The sequence below is a fragment of the Anoplopoma fimbria genome, chromosome 11 (assembly GCF_027596085.1).
Source record: "Anoplopoma fimbria isolate UVic2021 breed Golden Eagle Sablefish chromosome 11, Afim_UVic_2022, whole genome shotgun sequence".
Classification (NCBI taxonomy): Eukaryota; Metazoa; Chordata; class Actinopteri; order Perciformes; family Anoplopomatidae; genus Anoplopoma; species Anoplopoma fimbria.
Window position 1 is genome coordinate 14,613,023 of NC_072459.1, and position 22,465 is coordinate 14,635,487.

The 22,465-nt window shown below is 39.8% G+C and overlaps 3 protein-coding genes across 4 annotated transcripts; all 3 read right to left on the bottom strand.

The window, feature by feature from the left end:
* Positions 1-744: 744 nt before the first annotated feature.
* Positions 745-5,605, bottom strand: cdk21 (cyclin-dependent kinase 21). Of its 2 annotated transcripts, none has more exons than XM_054607747.1 (8): positions 5,531-5,605; positions 5,012-5,453; positions 4,122-4,254; positions 3,503-3,670; positions 3,164-3,273; positions 2,964-3,014; positions 2,733-2,865; positions 745-1,449 (listed from the first exon to the last, which is right to left on the bottom strand). In XM_054607747.1, the coding sequence occupies exons 2-8, from the start codon at positions 5,239-5,241 to the stop codon at positions 1,372-1,374; spliced, it is 903 nt and encodes a 300-aa protein (XP_054463722.1). In that variant the 5' UTR covers positions 5,242-5,453; positions 5,531-5,605; the 3' UTR covers positions 745-1,371. The 2 variants fall into 2 exon arrangements, with proteins under 2 accessions (XP_054463722.1, XP_054463721.1); XM_054607746.1 differs by having other exon boundaries at positions 5,012-5,289; positions 5,531-5,604.
* A 566-nt stretch (positions 5,606-6,171) lies between these two features.
* Positions 6,172-12,987, bottom strand: retsat.2 (retinol saturase, tandem duplicate 2). Its single transcript, XM_054607436.1, has 11 exons — positions 12,759-12,987; positions 11,517-11,699; positions 11,113-11,354; positions 9,694-9,895; positions 9,409-9,606; positions 9,182-9,301; positions 8,663-8,801; positions 8,150-8,259; positions 7,884-8,053; positions 6,892-7,051; positions 6,172-6,791 (listed from the first exon to the last, which is right to left on the bottom strand). Exons 1-11 carry the CDS (start codon positions 12,919-12,921, stop codon positions 6,643-6,645), a joined length of 1,836 nt encoding a protein of 611 aa, XP_054463411.1. The 5' UTR covers positions 12,922-12,987; the 3' UTR covers positions 6,172-6,642.
* Positions 12,988-13,909: 922 nt separating this feature from the next.
* Positions 13,910-21,476, bottom strand: nmt1a (N-myristoyltransferase 1a). The gene is made up of 12 exons (XM_054607429.1): positions 21,319-21,476; positions 19,014-19,119; positions 18,484-18,628; positions 18,263-18,381; positions 17,579-17,670; positions 17,267-17,383; positions 16,776-16,946; positions 16,581-16,689; positions 16,317-16,487; positions 16,028-16,192; positions 15,795-15,932; positions 13,910-15,488 (listed from the first exon to the last, which is right to left on the bottom strand). Exons 1-12 carry the CDS (start codon positions 21,420-21,422, stop codon positions 15,468-15,470), a joined length of 1,458 nt encoding a protein of 485 aa, XP_054463404.1. The 5' UTR covers positions 21,423-21,476; the 3' UTR covers positions 13,910-15,467.
* Between the last annotated feature and the right edge of the window lie 989 nt (positions 21,477-22,465).

Genomic DNA, 22,465 nt, shown 5'->3' on the forward strand with positions numbered 1-22,465 from the left:
AGGGCTCTCCGTGTCGAGGAGGGGGGGGGGAGTATAAATAGAAGGACAAACCCGGGGAGGCCTGTCCAGGAAGCAGCCGTAAATATGGTTTTCTGGGGGTAATTTGAATAATTCCAAATTCGCAAATTAAGCACACTATCAACCAAGTAAACATATTACCTAAACGTTTATCAAAAACTAATTCGAAAACTTTCATTTATTTTACTTTGTGCTCACGTGGTGCAAATGTTGTGTTTAATTAAATTACCACAAAGTACTTTACACACAGAAAACTTGAGGCTCTGTATTGTTCTAGCAATGGAACCCTGGTTGGTTTCTACAGCAAGACACCACTAGAGGGGATTTTTTTGTTTGTTGTAATTTGGGTGATATGATCGTTAAGTGGGGAGCAAACACTTGCAACTTAAGTTTTCTGTCTGTGGGCAATGCAAGGACCCATTATGTTACCGGTACTTCCCTTACTGTTTCAGCACTGCCCCCTTCTGGTCAGATTATACAGTTGCAGGAAAAGAGATACCTGCGTTCTTTTTATCCATCCATCATCTGTATCTGTTACTTGGGCTCCAAAATAAACTGTTCACACAAGCACAGGACCAGACCTCACCATGTTCAATCTCACTATGAGCCACAGAACCAAATCCAGCAGATCTTCTCATCCACCTGAATGTATCAACTATTTTTGGTGTTGCATTCAAATGCAGAGACGGGTTTGAGAGACAATTATTTATAGAAATGCTTCTTCAATGAACAGTGCAACTCATGTAGAAAAAAATATCTGGTACAATCTGTCAAAACAAACATAAATACAGGTGCAACCCATCCCATTGATCACACCATAAATATCTTCACCACAATAACAAAATAAAGGACTTCATATACGAGCCTAGAACAAAAGAGATTAGGTGAAAAAACATTAAACAAATGCGTTAACTTTAAGGTGCTCATAATAGTGTCGTTGGTAGTTGACAGAAAAACAGAGTTGTTATCTTTTATGGTAACTCCACAACAACAAGTAGCAGTAGTAGTAAAAAAAAAACATACTTTTACTACGTTCATATGAATGCTTGTCAAATTATAAGTAAATCAAACTTCTTCAAAAATGTCTCATGTTTTGTTTATCAAATACATATTTGAAAATGTTATCTAAATATATTTCACTGTGTTTTGAACCATCCAATTCATGTTCGACAAGTCAGGCACAATGCGTTTTTTTATACACTAATGCTCAAAAGGTGCAAAGGTGTTTCCTCAATCCCAACCACAGTTTCTCATGATGCAAAGTGTACGATACGGATATTATGGCACATGACTAGTTAGTACAGCTGACAGTGTAGAAGCAGGAGGAGCTGATGTTTCTGTTCTTCCAAAGCTTCAGTGCTTCATGAAGAAAGGATGGGCCAGGGCTTTGGCAGCTGAGATGCGACTGGTCGGTCTGAATGCCAAACATTGCTGCAGGTAAAGAGAGGTCACACCTTACGAACGACTCGGAGAAACGCGCTGTATAAAGTCTCAGTGATGCTAATGTGATCCTTTTTTGTTTTAGATTCATCTGAATAATCTTTTCCCATTATCTATTAATCATCTGCTGTGTAAACTCTCAAACAGTCACTACATATTAAGTTCGAACAGCAGCCACAAACACAACAAAGCATCTATTTATAATCATGAAACACATATAAGCATGCAACTCTTTAAAATTGTGAAGCTACAACTGGAAAATATTGGCTACTTCTGGCCTCATGGCTCTGGGGATAGCAATGCTGGTCATTCCACACTTGGGTGTAGACTGAAATATCACAGCAACTGTTGGGACTGAATGCTGTGACATTTTGTACAGATGATCCTGGTTCCCAGAGGATGTCTCTTACTGGCTTTGGAGAACACCTAACTTAAACTTACACCTTGGGAAAGTGTTTTCCTTTTTATTTAAATCGACTAAAGGTATATTTTTATTCTAGATGGTTAGAAGAGTCTATGAGGATTCAGGAATGATCTTCAGAACAGCCGTTAGTCTGCAAAGTCTGTACTTCGTCACTGGGCCACCAGTGTCGTAGTTTGACCATTTAAAAAATGATTCTCTGCAGTGTATTAACTCCGACTTCGAGTTTCTGCTCGGCTCACTTGAAACATCGACTGAGGTAATACCAAAAAAGTACCAGTTACTATCCACAACTTTTATGCATGGAAAGTGAGTCGATTCGAGCCATGCCATGCAGCAGAAATGTGCAATTGAGGCAAAATTCTCTGAATTTCCATCTTCACAAATTCAATCTCCACCACTGATGTAGAAAAGAAAAAAGTCGGCTGAATGTAATGTAATTATCATTATTTTGAGGAGGGTTTTTTTCATCTTATTTTATGTATTCTATTTCATCTTATTTTTATCTTTTTATCTAGATTTCTTTTATCAAGTGTGTTTTATTTTCCATATTCACCCTGTTTTTGTCAAATAAAGTTTGTAATAATTGTTAAGTTTGTGTTCTTACTTGATAAAATAAACTACTGTCAAATGTATGTGTATGGATACGTGAGATTCATAAATTAAATTACTAATTATATCAGCATTAAAATCTTTTATCCATGTCGTCAATACAAATATATATATTTGGTCAAAAGCGCATTTATTCATTCTGTTTCTAAACTATATGAAACTTAACAAAGTCAGCGTCTCTCTGTGAGTGCGTAACTCCAGGTGTGATATGTCATGAAAACAGAAACACAGATCTGCTCACAGATAGCAGGTCGTTCTCGTCTGGGTCCAGGTTGTGCAGCAGCTTGGTGCAGGACCTTTTCGGTCCCCAGTTGACTGTGAATGCGATGGGGCTGTCCTTGGGCCAGTCCTCTTCGCTGGGCAAACCAGTCACACTGAAAAACACACGGCAGAGCAAAGAACTGAGCAGCAGAAGAAAAAAAAAATATATATATATAGAGAGAGAGAGAGAGAGAGAGAGAGAGAAACTCACTCAAAGATTTTTTGCAGCTGCTGCACCTCCGTGTATCCCTGAAACAGTGGTCTGTGGGATACAGGTGTTCAAAGAACAAAGCACAACAAACGTCATACTGCGACTTTATCTCTATTTTGACAACTGAGGAGAATGTTTTACCTCTTAAATTACACTCTCTAGTGCCTCACATCTCCTCCGATCAGACACAGACACCTTACCTCAAGAGGAAGAGCTCAGCAAAGATGCAGCCGGCGCTCCATATGTCCACTGTGGACATGTAGACAGAGTTCAGCAGCACCTCGGGAGCTCTGTACCACAGCGTCACCACCTGAGCAGAGAGAGCGAGGTACGAAATAAAGACTCACAGCAACGGGGTGGAGAAATGACATTAGAGCACTTTTCACCTCAGGTTAAGTAACGGACAGAATGCAGAGCTATATACAGTATAGGAAAGAAACAGGCTCTAAAATGGCATAGGAGATGACTGCTGCAGTAAAAATGACTGTACAATTGTTTTTTCAGTCTTCACTCTTTTCTGTATGCGTTGCCTCACTTACACCTGGAGTGAGAGCAATATTGAAGGTGTAGATGCGTGCCAGTCCAAAGTCTGCGATCTTGACTTCTCCACGGCTGCTGACCAGAATGTTTTCTGGTTTCAGGTCACGGTGCAGCACCATGTTTGTGTGCAGGAAGTCCAATCCATGCAACAGCTGCTGCATCACATCCTGAACAGACAGACAGCAGAATGGCCAAGATGTGTCCAAATCCAGAGTCCATATTTTACACTGAATATACTCTATCTATAAATGACAGAGCATATCATTTAACGATCGCTGTTGGGGTGTCAAGAAAATTCCAACAAATATAAAAAAAAAAAATCTAAAATACGTTACCCAACCCTAGTGTGTGTAGGTGTTTTGTAAAGTCTCTTATATCAGATGTCTGACAAGAGAAATAATAAGTGTGGAGGGATTGTTCAAAACCTGCCTCAAATGCTACAAAGTCACACAAAATAAATGTGATCTATACAGCCTGTATACATGTCAAGAAGAACATGAGGAGGGAAAATGTCAATCCTGTATTTCTAGTGATACATACACTTCGTAAAAAGGTTGAGTATGCCAGTGTTTGTTTACATGCAGCTATGCGATGATAAGTCAGGTGATGAGTTCAGACCTTAATACAGTCACGGCTCAGTCCAGAAGCAGGAGCCTTGGAGAGGTAGGTGGACAGGTCCTGGTCAATGTATTCCAGCACCAGAGTGAGGTCCAAGCTCCTGCCCACTGGCACAGCAGAGGCCTCCAACAGCCTGGATTTTTAAATCAGCATGGGGTTAAAAAACGCAACAAGAAAATATGTGCAGCTCTGTTTCTGTGACCAACTGCTTTTATCAAATATACCATAAATACAACTAAACATGGAGATAAGCCATATATAGAAATATAAGTCCATAAAAATACACACACTGAAAAACAACAGCATTTTTTTGGAAAGCGCTAATCTGAGATAATAATTATTCGACAAATGGTGGAAATATAATATAATGATAATGGTACTTCTACTTGATTTGTGGCAGTTGACAAGTGTTTGTATCATTTGTATGGGTCATAGCTTAATGTGCAATATGATGGACAAAATTTAGAGTTAACTACATAAACTTATGGTTCTTGTGATTGGATATTTTACATACATAGACACATGACAGTTCTCATACAAATCTATATAAGCAGCTTAAGATCCATACTATTGACCTTGCATTGTGTATATTTTATACTTGCATTCTTTCCTACAAACAACTTCACTGAAGATAAATAAAATGTCTCTTATCTTATTTTGTCCGGCCTATTTTAATCAATGAGGGTAGGCTAAATACTAGAAACACCTCTCTGCATCATGTAATACAAGTCAACAGCAGAACAAACTACATTCTCCGCTTGAATCCAGTCCAAAATGAACATTAAAACATTGATGAATTATGTATTTACTGTAGTGTTAAACTGCGTAATTTAAAAGTATAGTTCTGCCTAATAAACTGTAAACTGAGTACATGTAAGAACAAAACTTACTCGACTATGTTAGGATGGTTGAAGTACTTCATTTTACGCAGCAGCGCCACCTCGCGGATCATGAACGCAGGGATCCCGGTCTCCCACGAGTCCCCGCGGATGTTGAATTTCTTCACCGCCACGAGGCGCTGTTTCCCCCCGACCTCTCTGGCTTTATACACCTTACCGTAGGAGCCTTCTCCTACTTCTGCCAGCAGCTCGTAGCACAAAGGCTTAGTGCAGACGTCCATGGTTTTCCAGATTCAGGATTAATTAACCTGGACTTTCTAGATACAAGTCTGTTTACAGATGATGACAGTTAAAATATGTCGTATTAACCCGCTTTTCATACTTAACTTGACTCAAGTCAAAAGAGTAAGCTAGCCAACGAGGCTCTGAGTAAATTGAGGTTTTGCAGGTTTAGCTCGGAGGTGATCTGTCACAGATCAGAGCCGCAAACCACCTGTAATAACAATGTTTTGATGCATTAACAAATATTTAATTTAACTCTTGGTACAGTATCTGATGTTTATACTTTACCTCAGACCTCCAGGCCGCCGCCGCCTGCAGGAAACTGTCGCGGCGGGCACTATCAGAGGACTATTAGAAGAAATCACACCCCTTTTTATTCGCCAACTAATCAGAAAGCTCAACATGTAAGTTTTGGGGAGCCCACTCCTTGTACACGTGCTCATTGCTGCTGTCAATGTCACTGCAAACATGTGCTGCGTTCAGGTGCAGGCAGTTTACTGTGGACTGTGCACATAAACAACATATATAAACAAATACACATAAAAGTGGCGGTTGGAACGAGGGTGGTTTCCAGACAATTACCAGATTAAACAGCATGGCAGGTTTTAATTTCAACAACATAATGACTAAGCTTTGAAGTTAATGGGCCCCATTATGTCAGTTTACACATTTTAGTTTATGTCATTGTAATAAGCAGCAAAATAAATCTGTTTAATTTGATTGAGATAGGATATGTTTATATATATATATTTGTTTTGATACTGATGAAATGCTGGACCACATCAGAGTTTGAGAGATGTGACATTCAAGTGGTTCAGTAAAAGTAAGTGGCAAAATATCAATCAGTGCAGTTAGAATTTAAATAAACCTGTTGACCAAATATTGTGAAAGATGTACACATTATACACCAAAGACCAAACTGCAACCAATTCATTGTTTGTGCCCTTTAATATTAAAAGGGAGTAAAACATGATAGAACTGCAAATCAAACACACCTCAGAGTTAAGAGTTAACTGCAAAGGCACTTAAAATCATATAAAATCAGACATGTTGAACTGCAGATGCCTTTTTACATTTAGTTTTTTTAAAAAGCATTGGATTAACAGTTGAGGTAATGTTAGTTTTGTGCAGGTTGACTGGTAAAACAAAACTTTGGTATTCAAACATGAATTAACGTAGGTTTGCATATTATAAGTACAGGCACAGCGCAGTGGTATGAGCTGGTGTGGAAAACTCACTTTTCCAGTTATTTCTGGCTAAAACATGTCATTTGTTCGGTTTAATATAAGGTTCTCTGTGCTGAGGCGCTCTGAGCCTTACAAAGCGTGTTTTGTGAGTGAGATGTAAGTGCTAATTCATTGAGGGATACAACAGTAACTCAGCTGAATGTTGTCAGGCAGTTACTCCTCTTTCAATTTGGCGTTCATAAATTTAATTTTCTTTGCCAGGTTGATGGCGTCCAGATGGAGGTTGCGTTTGAGGATGATCGAGCCGCAGGTGAGAGCTCCAGCGAGAGCGCCGGCAAAGCCACACAAAAACACATCCTGACCTGCAACACAAAACACACCAAATGTACTGAATTTAGACATAGTCCTGACAGAGATTATAGGCGACTTCTGGGTGATGCCATGCTGCATGGATGGTCTAACCTGTCAGATAGAGGTTCTTCAGGGGAGTCTGGGGTCTCACTGTAGCGTTGAGTTCAGGGCTGAATCGGGCGACGCCATGATCCGCTCCGTAGATCTCACCTTTGGGGGCTCCGATGTAGTGTGTGTTTGTGATGGGGGTGCCAGCATCACAGTACTCGATCTACACAAAAAAACAGGCATATGAATATTTTGATTTTTATGAAGCCAGCAAAGCTAGCCTGGTTTCAGACTTCTGTATAACCGCCCACATTTGTTCAGTGATTGAAACGTGAATGAAAATAAACAAAATGGCATTTAAGTCCGATTATCAGACAGGCGGAACGTTTCACTGACATTTAAACCCTCTTTTTTTCTGGCTAAGATATGCAACAATAATGTGTTATAAGCAACATAAAATAAATAACACAAAATCAGAAACAACATGTTATAATAAAATGATGCATAACAATTATAATGATTTACTTAAAGAATAGCATCCTAGAATGTATAAAATATTCTAATAAGGCATGAAACAAATCTATAAAATAATAAAAGACCAATCTAATACAATCACACAAACCTTTAATTAGACTAACACATCTTCTAATACACCCAAACATCAGCAACCACAGGAAAAGCAGTTTCATCATCACTGATTTAAACTCACAGCGATCAACCACATTTCGCAGTTTAACATTTTGATGCAGAATGTTTAAGGCATTTGCCGCAACAAAAAATGAAAGTTCTGACTTTTCTGTTCATTAAAAAAAAACCAAAAAAAACCGAAAAGAGTCCTGGCTGGGAACAAAGGACATAGATGTTCCCACATTTTGGTAAATTCATGTAGATGAGGTAGTTGTAACTCAAGAGTGGCTTTTTACACTAAATACATGAGATTAAAGGTTAAAGAGCACCAGCCTAGCCAAAAAATCAGTTAGCATTAATCTCAATAACATACAGTAAACAAAGTTAATGAGCAGTGAGAGGACACCAGACAGATTCAGAAAGGTTACCTTGTCTCTGGTTATTTTAGGGAAGACATCCATGACCACCTCCAGAATAGAGTCAATGAACGCCTGCTTCAGCTCTTTGTATTCAGGCGATCGGTTCGACACTTTGTCATCCTTCCACTCCTCAAACCACTTGTAGTTGGCAAAACTGACCAGACTCACGGTGGACTTCCCTAATGTGAAAATAAAAAAAGAGAGAATATTGAAGGATAACACACACAAAAAAAATAAAACACAGAACACATTGCATAACGTCACAGTTTCTGTACCTGGTGATCTTTCCTCCCAGGTCGGATCTTTAGCCGATGGAGATGCCACGAACAGGATTGGTACTTTATGAGCAGACTCTTCCCTCTTTCCATTATAATAGTTCTCCACCCTTTAAAACGAAAACAGGTAAGTCGGATGAATTCACACGGATACAAAATAGCTGAAGTTGATAGATTATGTTCTAAGTGTACATTTGTAAATGAAGATATCTTCTGTTAAAAGACTGGACCAAACGCTCCTCACAGTGGCGGTTATTCAGTGTGTTTCTACAGTGACTAATATCTCTGTAGTCCTTGCGTATCTTCTTGTTTCTCTCCGAAATACTATATTATATTAGAGCAACTTTACATCCATATGGCTAGAACTAAATCATTTAGGCATTTTGAGATTTACAGGTTGAGTTTAAGTGGCCAGAACTTCTAAAACAAAAAGCGTGACATTGCAAACTAAGTAGGTGCTTTTTAAGATGTGAATTGTGACAAGCAACAGATACGATTAGGAAAACAACATACAGTTCATCAAAATTGTTCTCTGCAAAGATCCAGTAGTTGTCCGCCTTCAGGCCCAGCTCCTCCTTGGTTCCATTCAGACCCACAAATACACTCAGGCCACCTTCACCGTTCTTCATCATACTCGTCTGCTCCTGGATAGCTGTTTAAAGGGTAAAATCATACGGGACAACTTTAGCTCACAGATAAAAGTGACATGGAAACTTAATCACGTGAGCCATTGCCCTGATTTAATAAAAAAAAAGGAAAAAGAACCAATTCCTGTTTTGCAGTTTACACTGAAATGATTGCCTAATTCATCCGTCAAGGCTTAACTGTTTCTAGGCCCAACCTTTCAGGTGTGTCAAGTCGCTGCTTTTCTCTTGTTTAATGTCATTGTTAATTGCATTCCTTTGGGCCTTTGGTAGTTGGTCAAACAAAAAAGCTATTTGATGTTGTCACCTGGGCATTTTTGAGACTAAAGAGTCAACTGATTAATAATAATAAAATAAATGATCATTGGTTGCAGCACTTAGTCTCTACCTGGCATGGCCTGGAGCTCTTTGGGCAGCAGCTTCTGGTATGTGTTGAAGATGCCAGCATTAGAGATGACCATAGGGGCACGGATATGTATTTCCTCTTGGCCTTTCATGACGCTCACACCTGAAACCATGATAAAAAGAAAAAAAGAAAAAAGACGCAGTGAGTCTCCTGTCAGTAGAGCTGCACGATGTGACTGTGTATGGAAACACTGAGGAAATCCCTCCCACCATAAGCTTCCTTGGCGTCATTGAAAAGGATGCGGTTGACTGGCGCACGGACCAGAACAGCACCACCCGCCTTCTCAATGATGGGGATCATGTGGTAGGCGATCTCACTGGCTCCGCCTTTCGGGTACCATGCACCGTTCAGGTAGTGGGTGACCAGCAAGCTGTGCATAGCAAAACTGCTGTCTTTAGGTATGTTACCTGCAGATCAGAGAAGGAAACACAAATGATCAGTGGGATACTGAACAAATAAATTGATCCCACCAACAGAAGTGCAGCTCCGCCTACCGTAGGTGCCAAAGATGTAGGCAAAAACAGCCCTGAGGTCCTTGTTCTCCGTCAGTTCATTTACCACTTCAGTCACGCTGCGAGGTGCCATTTTGAAGAAGAAGGACAAATGCTTGGCCAGACCGGTGTAGGCCAGAAACTTTGCCAAGGGGGCGGGGCACATCTTCAGCACAGCGAGGAGCCAAATGCCCCGGCCGACTTTCTGCAGACAGAACACACAAGAGACACAGATGATAATCTGTAATAGACTGACATAGTACAATTAAAATATATTTACCAAAGACAAAATTTGATATAGGAACTGTATAACTGGACATCGGCTGTGTGAGGATGCACCTTCACCAGGAAAATGAACAAACAGATAAAAGGTAAGTATAGAAGAATACCTGTAGATTGAAACTACAGACAAAAATATTAGAAATATTTTCTTAGGGGCCATGAAACAAACAAAGTCATACCCAAAAGTGGATTTTAATGTATCATAATGCAACTCTGGAATTACGGATCCATCTACTCTGACTATTTACTCCACTTTCAATACATTTCTCAATCTATCCTTTCTTTTTTGCCCTTTTTTTTGTTTCTGCTTGTCACAATAATCATTAATAAGTTGAAAGCTACAATAACCGCCTGGCAGTTGCCTCCCCCATCCACTCGCAAAGTCGCTGCTTGTATCCATGACTGTCCAAAAATTTGTCACTTCATTATTTGAACCCGTTAGCCATTTTATGCTAAATTGTCATTATTAGTGTATGAATTCTTGAGCTTTGGCCAAACACGTGTTTTGTGAGGTCACAGTGATCCTAAGATATCGTGTTCACGACAATGGGACACAAGTGAGGAGGACGTGAACTTTGACACCAAATCTAATCAGTTCATCCTTGGCCGCAGGTGGCTGTTTATGCTGAACTTCCAGTAATTCCATCAAGACGTTCCTGAGATAACTTGTTCACGAGAATGGGACAGACGGATGTACGAATGGACGGACGGATTGACGGACAAACAACCCAAAAACATAAGGCCTGCAGCCATGGCTTTTGCCGGTGCGGAGACATAAAAATGAATAGATGCACTAAATAGACTCCTCAAAGATAAGGACAGTGATATTCCTTTATCTGTCTGGCAAAGCAAAAGGCTGTTGCAACTCAGTCTGGTTACAATTATGCAATATCTCAGCTAATAGGAGCCCGATCCAGCCGACCTTTGATTTACTGACCTTGGGCCCTTGAAGAATATCAGTGACAACACCAACAGAAATCTGGATAATGAAGCCTCTTTGTGCTAAAGTTTCTAAATACACAGTTCACTGCGTGGAAGGCATTTTGCACATTTAAATAAGCGGAGGATAAAAATGGCTGGATAATTACTGAAAAAAATGTTCTCTATAGTTACATTTTGTCCTGATCCCAAATATCCTACCTTGGCCAGCTTTATGTACTCATCGATGGCCTTCTCCTCTCCAGGGAAGCACTTCTTCAGCTCCTCGGGGAAGCGGGTCCTGCCGCTGTAGATGGGATATCGGCGGCGGTTTTCTGGAGGACCCAACACTACCTGGTCGAACGGATTCTCCAGAGGCTCCCACTGCAGCTGTCCATTAGTCATGCTGTCCAGCATGCAGCGGAACGGCTTGTGTTCCAGCAGGTCCCCGATGTAATGGATTCCTAAAAGAAAGAAAGCATAAAAAATGTGGAAACAGCAGGGTTTGTGTTGGGGGGTTTTTTGTGTGGAAATTTTGGTTGCTGTCACATCGCACAAAGCATCAACAAATTAAATGAAACCTTTACAGCAATTTCTTAATTCTAGGTGTGACCTATTCTTCTCACCGACATCAAACTCAAAGCCCTTCTCGGTGAACGTGTGGCAGCATCCTCCAGCCCGATCATGCTGCTCCAGAACCAGGACTTTCTTTCCAACTTTGGCCATAAGCACCCCAAGCCCAAGCCCACCAATCCCACTGCCGATGATGATGGCATCCAGGTCGTCAGGTACTCTACTGGCCAGAAAACCTAAGGAAAAAGGCAACAAAATATTCAAACTGCAGCACAAATGGCACAATGAAAGTAGATCTGAGGATTCCATTGGGAGAGAAAATGTTGACTGTTAAATTGATTGACATGAATGTGAGAATGTACTGCTTTCGTTGGTGTATGTGTCTTTGTAAACTGTTTGTGTTTTTGGACTGTTGGTCAGACAGAAATTTAGTGTTAATATGTTTTTTGATATTTAAGAATAATTGGTTGGAAAAAAAATCAATAACAAATAATATTTTTTGGCAATCAGGTTACAATTAAAATACAAACTTTCAGGAGTCACACCAAACATCATCACGATTCAGGACATATGTAACTTTTTATTAGCTTTCAGAGAGTCTCTTCAAGACTAATGGTTTGAATTTATTCAGTATTAAATATATAGTGAGATGAAGAAGTGTGTGCAAGGAGTAAGGGCAGCCATTAACGATAATATTCAATACCGATTTTTCTTTCCTTTTATATTTATTGTACGCAATCAGTTTATTTAATCAAAAACATGTAATAAAATAGTAATAGTTCCAACAGTCCAAAGCTCAAATATATTTAATGTTCAGCAATATACCGACCGGAAAAACAAAAAGCTTGGAGATTATGGACTTGTCAGATCATTTTTTTATTATTTTGCTTGCAAATTTTTATTTTATTTTGAATTACAACCTCTGAGGGAAGAAGCAATGCCTTGCCAATGTTACTTTGAATCGAAAGCAACACAAATCAAAACAGTTTGCTTCAAATAGACACTTCATTTCAATGTATGAATTTGTCATTTGTTTTAAGTTAATATTAAAGCAATGTCCTTGGCCCCCACTAAGAATGTTGCAAGACAAGTTCAACTTCCCCACAGCCACATTCTTCTGCAGGGACACTTTGGTTTGCAACTTTGACTTTGTACACTATAAAGAAATTCACTTGCGGTTGAGATTCTTCAAAATGTTAATATTTACATACGTTTGCTTTCAGTTTTTTTTCCACCTAAAAACTTTGCTTACATGCAGTAAGGACTTTGGTCATTTAACGTTGACGGTAACTCACCCTGCTTGAGCACTTTATTCTTCTCCTTCTTGTCGTGAACCATTTTTTTCAGCGGTTCACGGGTGTCCTTCTCAAAGGGATTTGGCCCGGAGCTGCTGAAGACATATTTGAATATAAATATGACCAAAGCGACACAAATGATCCCGAGAATGATCAACATCATGCCAGCTTTTCCAAATCTCTGTTGCTCAACGAGTGAACAGTTCCGCGTTACTCCAGGAACCGCCTACATATCTGACAGGTGATGCCGACCAATCAGAGCCTTCCCTTAAGACACTTCCGGTAGTGTCGCTGGCCTCAGGCAGTTGTAGCCAATCAACGTCGAGTTCAGTGTGAGAGCGAGGGCCTCGTTTTACAACACAAGGATAAAGACAGAAGCCATGCCCCTACTGTGTTACATAATTGGAAATTAAAGGTCTGCTTGACCTCGGTGATTCTTATAAAGTATAAAAACAAACATAGAATAACATAGAATATTATCATTAATGTAAATAAATAAATACTAATAATAATTTGTATTATTATCTTTGGCCTTAAGATTATCTTTAATAATATATTTTAATAACAAAGCCTTATTAAGTTCAAATCACAATATTATCTGTGTCATTGGTTAAATCTTTCACATACATTTGTTGAGTTTTATTTGATTTCATTTTCAACACTTAAAAGTTCAATATTTTATTTAATGAGTCATAAATATTTATCTTTTTCTTTTGAAAAGGCCTGTATGGATAAAATGTTGTATTGTTATTTGTAGTACTGTATATACAGTAAAATAGCAATACTTGTTTGATGTGAACTTGTCTAATATTGCTTTAAACTTGTTAAACCACCCATGCGATTAAGAATCCCCCATGATGCACATCTGTTAAACTCCTTAAGTTGATAGTCTGCATACTGTCATCAAAAAGTGTTAAAAATGACAGTTGAACCAAAAGCTAAAGGTATCATAAAGGTATTCATTGATAGATATCGATTTTGCTGCATGAAAACTCAGTCTTGCCCTTGGACACAGTAGTTAGACAAAGCGGGAATAAATCTTAACGTCCACTTACATTCTTTTTACATAGCTGCAACTTTAGCAAGCGTTTCATTTGATATCCTGTGTAAACATGAACGTTAACAAAAACCTTACAAAATCCTCACAGCAACTTCCAGATTTTATTTTTTTGCTCAAAAAAAAAATGAAATCACCTGCATCTTCACATTCTTTACCTGCATCAAAACACCATGAGACCCATTCTTCTTTTACATCAGTTTGCAAACAGAACCAGCATTTTACATAAGAAACACTTTAACTGGGGCATGTCCCAAGTCATCATCACCACTCACTCTGCACAATGTCCTGGAAGTCCAGACTAACTTATACATGCTCTCTTAATCCTTACAGACTTTAAAATGGCATCACCAGTGTGTAGAGCTCCAAATGCTGTAATGTTACCTGCAGTGCGCATACCTCATATTATATTTGTTTCACTTTCTATATAGAGCTCATAAAAGCATGATATAGGTGATGACTATATTAAACCATGATCAATTCCCTAGGACATAGAAACCACACACAGTCGGTGCTTTCTGCATTCAAACTTGTCAGATCCTTCAGTTTTTTTTCTCATGGGTGCATCTTTGCATTTTATTATATTAATCTTTATGACTATTTTTTTAAGACTAACTGTGTGATTCCCTTAAGCAAATAAGGTAAAAGTCGTAAAAATCACCCTCAAACACTTTCCATTTCAATCTAAGCTCTTGCAGACTTTTAAGGAACATTTGACAAAGCCTGAGAGCCCATACGGGTGGACAACTAAAGCACAGTTAAATAAGGAGGTGTCATTACAAATCCGATTCCTGCCATGTGTTGTGTAAACCCCATCAGAATGCCGTCAACCTCCGTGTGGCGGTCCAACCACGTCCAAACCTCCAACTGAGCTGGTCCATTGTAGCAGTCTGTGTTTAAGGGCTTCTTCTGTTAGTGCAGTAGGCTGAGGTCATGAAAGTTAATACAGATGAGAAAACCTCAAGAAGGCATATACATCTTATCCATAATGACAGAAGGTTTGATGAGAAAAATTAAATAAAGAAGACACAGGGTCAAGAATGAGAGAAATTTTAACAGAAGCCCTTATCTGGTGTCCACTTTTGGTATTTATTACCTCGCATTTTTTAACCTTTACCTCTTTAAAATATTTTTTCAACATTTTGATTTTTTATCTCTAAAACTTAACGATGACAGATTTATTTTAATTGCAAAAAGCACTTCCAACGTTTAGGAATCAAACAGAACAGTGGGTTCTAGTCTGTATGTGTTAGGGCATAATCCGAAGTAATGTTTGATATTATTTACATGTATTGAACGTTTCGTAGGTATGCCAACAGTGAGTTTTTGATATACAGTAATCTGTGCAAAACTGTTCTTGTGTGTATGGTACAATCAAGACAGCTCTCAGATGAAATACAGTTGTTTGGGATGGTAACAATGGCTTAAGGTCCATGTGATCGAGGGAGGAGGAGGAGGAGCAGCAACGCTCTCCCTGCCTCCCTGCCTGGCAGCGGTAGTGCAGGTCAAAGTTCAAAAGGTCAAAAAGTAAAAATGGGCGGTGGGTTTTCCTCTCCTGAAGCAGGAAGTCATCAGTCCATCTCTCAGGTGGTCAGTGTGATGGTGCCGTCTCCTGGCCTGTTGGTGATACTTGTTTATGGCTTAAAGGGACGTCACTGCAGTACCAACCCAACCTGAGGGAGAAAAAGACATATTAGGAAAGCAGTTACAAACATATTTTTGGGAAAAGTTAAGGTTACGAAAGTGTGCAGGAGGTTGTGTGTTGAACATCCTCTGACAACCTACAACATTTTGTAACTAACATTAAAGAATTACCACCTACAGCAGGCTAGAGAAATATTTGAGACTTTTGTAAATAAAATTGAAGACCTTTAATGCCTTGTAAGGACTTCATTACAGGAAACTAATATCAATGCACTGAAAGCCTTTTCAAGGCCTGCACATACCCTGATGTTGCAATATTGCCACTATAAATGTACCTTTTCTGAGCCCATGCTGGGACACTTCCAATTGTACAGATAATACTGTAGATTTCCATCACCGATGCCGAACTTAAGCTTCTCCAAGAAAGTCTTGTTTTCCATTAGATCCAGTGCATTGAAGACGTCAAACCCTTTCTGGATAAAGAGACAAGAAGAAAAACAAATCATTAGTTTCCTGAGAGTCAAGATTTCAGAGAACACACACACACATGGATCGAAGAGGAACACACCGATTTGGCCAGGATGAGGGCGTCAGACATCAGGTCGAGCAGGGGTGTGGTGGTGTGCACGTTGTAGAAGGAGTATGCTGCCTTGAGACTGCGGTGCACTGGGTGGTTCATAATGGTAGAGGGCAGTGTGTAGAAACTCAGGAAATCCGTTACCTTGCCATCGTTCTGTCAAGAGAACAACATACGTTTTTCCATGAAGCCTCGCAGTGTAAAACATCGTAGAGGGAAGGTTTAAGACAGTTATTTAAAGATATCTCTGGCAAAAAGTCTCTGGAATTTGTTTCTTTACCTCCACCAGGTAGGTGTCGATAATATTCTCCCGGGGTAGCAGCCAGTGTTCTACCTCTGCCTGGTTCATGGCGGGCACCAGGTTGAACTGGCTCAGGTACTCTCGGAGGAGGCGATGCACAAGTGGGACATCCTTCTTGGTCATGACCCGCAGACCTGAAGTCTTAGGAGCCTGAAGGAGCGAAACCAAGGGAGGAGAAAGATGAAGGCTTGGCAGGGCTTGGCGGTCTATTTGTGTTTGTCAAATATGTTTGTTTGCACCAACCTCAGGCAGACGGTACAACTTCATGGTGCGCTGCATAGTCATGTTCCTGCTCAGGTGGGAGAACTTCACCTCGATTAGTTTGCGTGGGTTCAAAGAGCGATGCCAGTACCTGTGCAAAGAAATTGGATTTGTAAATATTGAATGCTTCAAGGTTGCTTGCATACAATATGTGGAGAGCTATTCTGTCCGACCCACCTGCATGTGCCCACAGGTTTGGGCAGTACCACTCCAGCGGTGTAAACCGCCTGAAAGATACCCTGCAGGTTGACCCGTCTGGTGATTTCTCTTATCAGAACCGGAGCAACTCGTTTGGAGCGAAGCTTCTTATGGACACAGAGGAAATTGATCTCTACCATTTTCTTTTCTCTAAACATCAAGAAAAAATAATACATTTAGTGAGCAACTCTGCAACAAACTCAAACCACAATGTTGAGAGTGAATTACAAAAAAAAAGGCATTTATTTAATAGTCTTAAATACTTTTTACATTAGAATTACTAATCCATCACATGTTGCACTTTTACATTTTAAACTTCAGATTAAAAAAACCTGAAAAATACATTTCACACAAATAATTGCTATATTGTACTTTCAGTGTAAAGTATAACATAATAAAACAGAACAGTGGATTTCACATAGCATGTCAATCCATTAAAACTTTTACACTGCATTGTTGTGTTCACTTACATGTCATAGATACAGATGGAAGCTGGAATGGCACTGATGAAGCCTACTAGCTTTTGGTTGGAGTTCACTCTCACCCCACAATGCCACTGGGGCAGCCAGCCAGGGGGCCGCAGGGCCCTGAGAGAAAGATACGTCAGTCAATAAATGCAACAGATTATTGTATTGCCATCACCTGTATTCATATTTTATAAAATGTTATACAGGTGCTTTATATAAAGAAAGTATTTGCTGTCCACATATATTGATTAATATTTTGCATTTCAATTTAACATCTTTGCAAATTGGAAGAATATCAGATTCGAAAAGAAATACCAGAGGAGAAACTCAGGGGAGTAGTCAAACCGGAACATGTTGTCATCATCTTCAACATAATTCTCGTTGAGAAGGGTGTAAAGCTCCTTGAGCTGGTTTAACAGAAAACAACAGAATTAGAAATTAGACATTTTGTATATCTATATGCCTGTTTATGTGCCTAATTATTTCATGAAACATCAATGCTAATGCTCTGCCAATTCACCTGGTCTGCATCAATTCTAGTGAATTCCTTTTTCTAACAATACACATTATAAATCATACACATACTGTGCATTCAACACTGTAAATTAAATATAAAATTGCAGATCCTGGTATTTTAACATTTTGGTATTAAGAACATTGCTGAAAACTAAGAAAATTAGGCAATGAGCTTGTTTTTGCATACGTGAGATACACCTTTGTTTGCTCTTGCTATTTTAATTTAGTCGCTGTAAAGCAGGTTTGTATATCGCAGCATCACAGTTCAGCTTTATTACAGGAATCAGCCACAGGCAGTCACATGACTGAAGAGTTGACAACAATCAATGAAGTGTATGTTGAGATTGGCGCACAAATAAAAATCCACTAGCTTTTTAACAAAATAAAAGCTCAGATCACTGAGAGTCCAGGAGATTGTTACTAAAAGGTGAATGTCTCATGTGCATTCCTGCTATGAGTGTGTGTGTTAAGACACTCGCTTACCACACCAGCGTTCCCCAAGTCGAGGGTGTCCCAGCTGAAGCCCTGCGGGAGGCTGTAGGGCTCCTCACGAATGACGTCTTTGTCAGGTTCGATGGAGCCATGTGATGTCACAGTCTCCCCTGAAGGAAAACAGAACAGTTTCTTACATAAGCAAAGAAACCTACATTAAATTACATTCACTTGTCTTAGAGCACAACTGACAGCTCTGACAAATGTCATACCTAGCTTGGGTACAGGCTGCGTGTCCCAGAACTGGTAACTCCTCCGAGTTGCCTCCTCCATGGTTTTGGCAGGGCCTTGGCCTACGGAGAACAGTTCAATGGCCTTTTGGATCTCCTGTAGCTTATCAGCCGGTAATGAATTCACCTGTTTGCAAAATACAGACAGAAATCAACAGAGTTAAAAAGGTCAATCCACGAAAAATTAATCATTCTCTATTTTGTTTGGTGTCAGGGCCAAGGTAGATAAGACGTTCATTGGTGTTGGTTAAAGCGTGCAGTGTCTAATCAGCAGAGTGCTGCACTGTGAGCCAGAAGTGCACAGATTTCTACATGCCACAGTCCACAACAGGAAACTGTATCATGATTTCTGAGTGATTTAACCATCCTTTAGCCCCACCTTGTAGAAGAGCTGTAACTCCAAATGTTTGCAAATCACACCTGAACTAAACTATCCTTGTTTTCCTATTAAGTTTTAAGTGATCTGACCCTTTGATTTGGATTGTTACTTCATAAAATTAAGGATTTCATGCCTTGGCAAGGGGGTCCTGAGCGGCTTCTGGGGCGCCAGATTTCTTCTTCTTTTTCTGCTTCTTTTTCTTCTTCTTGGCACCAGTGTCGTCACCCAGACCCCTGTCACTGAAAGGACAGAAATAGAAGGCCTCCAAATTAGTCCACTATCCCAGAGGAAAGCCATGTCCCGGTCAAATTGTGTTATCTTAAATGTCTACCTAGAGTATGCTTTATACCACACAATATGAAGATTATATCTGCATTATACACACTTTTCTATGAAATACTGTACAAAAGTGTATTAGCCTAACATCAAACTTAGAATATTTTTAAACCACTCAGGTAAAAAAAAGAAAAAACTACCAGTAGTATATTAATACAACCATACATGTAAGTCTGTATTGAATGATTGTTTCAGCTCTAAATACATGAATCCTGGAGAATAAAGTCCTAGAAAATGAAAGTTATTCTGACTGCAACTTATTTACAACATCATATTTCAGTAATGAAACAAGGTTCCTTATAAACAAATACAAAAGGTACATCAGCTAGAACAAAACCTGACAAAGTCTCAGGAAACTGTCAGAACACGGAAGGCAGAGTACTAGACATATGGACTGTGTCGATCTCCATCACCTGCATCAGCTGTTTGAGCTGATAAAGGTGAGTGAAATTGATACAGGAAAGTATAAAATCACCATACACTGGTAGTTCCTGCAACCCCCTCCCACACCCTGTGTGTCATAAACCCCCATTTCACTGATCATTTCAAACCTGAAGAGCTACACAAACCCCCACCTAGCTATCCCATCCTGAGAGACTACATACTTACAGAGGATAATCTCATTAGTGTCCAACAGAGGAGAGAGGCCAAGCACTGGCCTGTATTTGTAACCCCAGCACAGATGGTGAATCACATGACCTCAGGAAGAAGACTGCACGGGCGTACTCGCTTGTGTACATATGTATGTACGTACAAGAGTCAGTGAGTGACCGGGACAATGGACAACAAAACATTCAATAGTTTGTTCCACAGGCTTCCATTTCAACAGAGCAGACCAGCTAGCGCCCAGAACCACTCTTTGTTTCGGAGTGTGTTTTTGGTGCAGGGGAGTTGCATGTGTCTCTCGAAATGAGCATCAATATTTGCTTCACCTCAATTTATTAATAGGGTCATCACTTCCCCTTACAGCAGTGTTGGATTAGGTAGAAAATATATAGATTTATGTCCCACAAAATTGTGTCGCCCTTTTACCTCCTACACCCCCCCCCCCAAAAAAAGAAATCCTTCAATTAAAAAACAGCCCAGGAAATAAATTCACTCTGTGGCCAAACTGCTCAAAGCTCATGATTACACCGAAGCAGTAACTTGTAATGATAAGTCACAAGTAACGTTAGACTTGGATTTCCAAGTCATAAGGCACACAAAAAAAAAAAAAGAAAAAAAAAAAAAAAAAAAAAGGTAGAGCAACACTTTCCCTATATAATCGCAGAAATGGCATATACCGTGAGCAGGGCACGCCTTAATATTTGCAAGCTAATGCTGCTTTGGTGTGTGTGTGCCACCGCTTGGCAAATATTAACAGAAGTAAAAGCCGAGCAGCATAATTTGATCAAAGCCTGCTTCCCTAGGAGAGCTGACATTAGGCTGATTAAGGATATTTCATATTTTACAGAAGGAATTAAAAGCCCTGCTGAGCCCCCAGTGATCAAAGCCAGGCCGATCAGAGGATGTGATCAACTTGCACCTGTAACAACATGCAGGTTTTGCTTGTTTCACTTTTGATCCGGCTACTGTCTGCACCCCGGTCCACTTACAGACAATAGGGGTTTGACAGCTATGCTAGCATGCATGCTAACTAGCTAAATGTCAGCCGGGGTTGCCATTAATTGCATCAGTTACAGGCAACCAGCGATATATAGATGCAGATAATACACCACACTGTCAACTTGATTAAAAAAAAGACTTCACTTTGTCTGTAAGTTGTACAAGTGACAGTATATTATTAAACGACTTGGCTTTCAAGCGTAACATTACTTTGGGTTTTGCTACCCCCCATACTACGCCTTGCTATCAGAGCTGTAGCAAAGCGCAGGAGCCCGCCCACATGAGGGACATACCGCTCTCTCAGCCAATCACAGCACAGAACGGACAGGCGAAGGGTGTCGCTAACCAATAGGGTTAAGGCAAGTGGACGGGACAACCTCCATCGATGGCTGTCTATACCGAAAGCTCACCGACGCTTTAGTTTGACTCCACGCTGATAAAGCGTGCAGAGACGGGACATATTTTTCACCACTTTGCTGCCGAGCCTGTCTTCTTACCCCTCGTCAGAGTGGTGCTCTTCGTTTTCACAGTCGCTGCAGTGTCCGTGGTCCTCTACATCTTCTTTCTCCGGCATCGGTGCTGTCTCATTCTCATCCGCCATCTTCAACCAGGAAGTGAGGAGCCACCGCGTGCCCTCGACGACTTTAAAGCTCCCCTGATGCCATTGGTTAAGAGCGGTGATGGAAATGTCTTCACTGTTGTCCTCTTGTGGCTGTTTATTATAACGGGGCTTTAGTAAACACACGCTCTTGGCTTTTCTACTCTCACACTTTCACACAAGCATGATCAGAGCCTTGTGATCTGCGTGAAGGGAAATTAATACACGTTTGACAGGAAGTACATACATTTACTCGTTACTACAATTATGAGGTCCTTATATTTTGTTTGACTATTTCCATTACATGGAATTTCCCATACTTATACTCCACTACATCTCAGAGACAAACATTGTACTTTTTACTCTACTACATTTATTTTTTTGTTACTTTGCGGATTCAGGTTAATAAGACATCATATAATCAACAAATACATTCTGATGTACAGTATTATTATAAAATAAGAAAATGAGATAGTTGCAACTTAAGGTTGTATTAATGGTTAATTATCGTTTTGCAAATGCTGTTTTACTTTTAAATATCATTTTTAGATATTACTGCTTTAAATTTTGAGATTTTTCACTGGACAGGAAGGGTATGAAAATGTGTCATTTGTAAAGTTACGAGGTAACTGAAGCTGCCAGACAAATGTAGTAGAGCAAAAAGATTCAACATATGTAGGCTATATATAAAGTAACGAAAGCAGTATGGTACATCTTTCAAATAAGACGCCCTTTATAAACTAGTTTAAAGTTGGGAGGGCTGTGTTAATGGTTAATAATACCTGTTTGCGGGAATCAGCCTGATATGGTTCCTGCAAAAAAGATAACTGCTCACAAATTTATAGTTTCATATTTTTTTTTAAAGGCTCTATAATTTCTTGAAACATATGGAAACAGTGTTTTTTAGGGAGACCATTTGCACCTGTAGATATGGTGTGCTAATTAGCATTTACTACAGGGCAGTGTGTTTTGATTGACTCTAAACAGACTGCAATGCCAACGTAATGAAGTGATGTGGCCTTGGCCTGCATGCCGTTCACTGGCCC

Bases quoted from the DNA above. Each gene is read 5' to 3' on its own strand.
- nmt1a (XM_054607429.1), bottom strand. From the start codon at position 21,422: ATGGCGGATGAGAATGAGACAGCACCGATGCCGGAGAAAGAAGATGTA. The intron at 19,120-21,318 runs GTAAGAAGACAG...CTGTCCTTTCAG, and splicing joins GAGCACCACTCTGACGAGGG to TGACAGGGGTCTGGGTGACG. The intron at 17,384-17,578 runs GTATTTCTTTTC...TCTTTCTCTCAG, and splicing joins TCCCCTGAGTTTCTCCTCTG to GGCCCTGCGGCCCCCTGGCT.
- cdk21 (XM_054607747.1), bottom strand. From the start codon at position 5,241: ATGGACGTCTGCACTAAGCCTTTGTGCTACGAGCTGCTGGCAGAAGTA. The intron at 3,671-4,121 runs GTCTGAACTCAT...CTGTCTGTTCAG, and splicing joins TGAGCCGTGACTGTATTAAG to GATGTGATGCAGCAGCTGTT. The intron at 2,866-2,963 runs GTGAGTTTCTCT...TGTGTTTTTCAG, and splicing joins CAGCTGCAAAAAATCTTTGA to TGTGACTGGTTTGCCCAGCG.
- retsat.2 (XM_054607436.1), bottom strand. From the start codon at position 12,921: ATGATGTTGATCATTCTCGGGATCATTTGTGTCGCTTTGGTCATATTT. The intron at 8,054-8,149 runs GTACAGAAACTG...TTTTCACATTAG, and splicing joins CTGGGAGGAAAGATCACCAG to GGAAGTCCACCGTGAGTCTG. The intron at 7,052-7,883 runs GTAACCTTTCTG...TTTTTTGTGTAG, and splicing joins CTAAAATAACCAGAGACAAG to ATCGAGTACTGTGATGCTGG.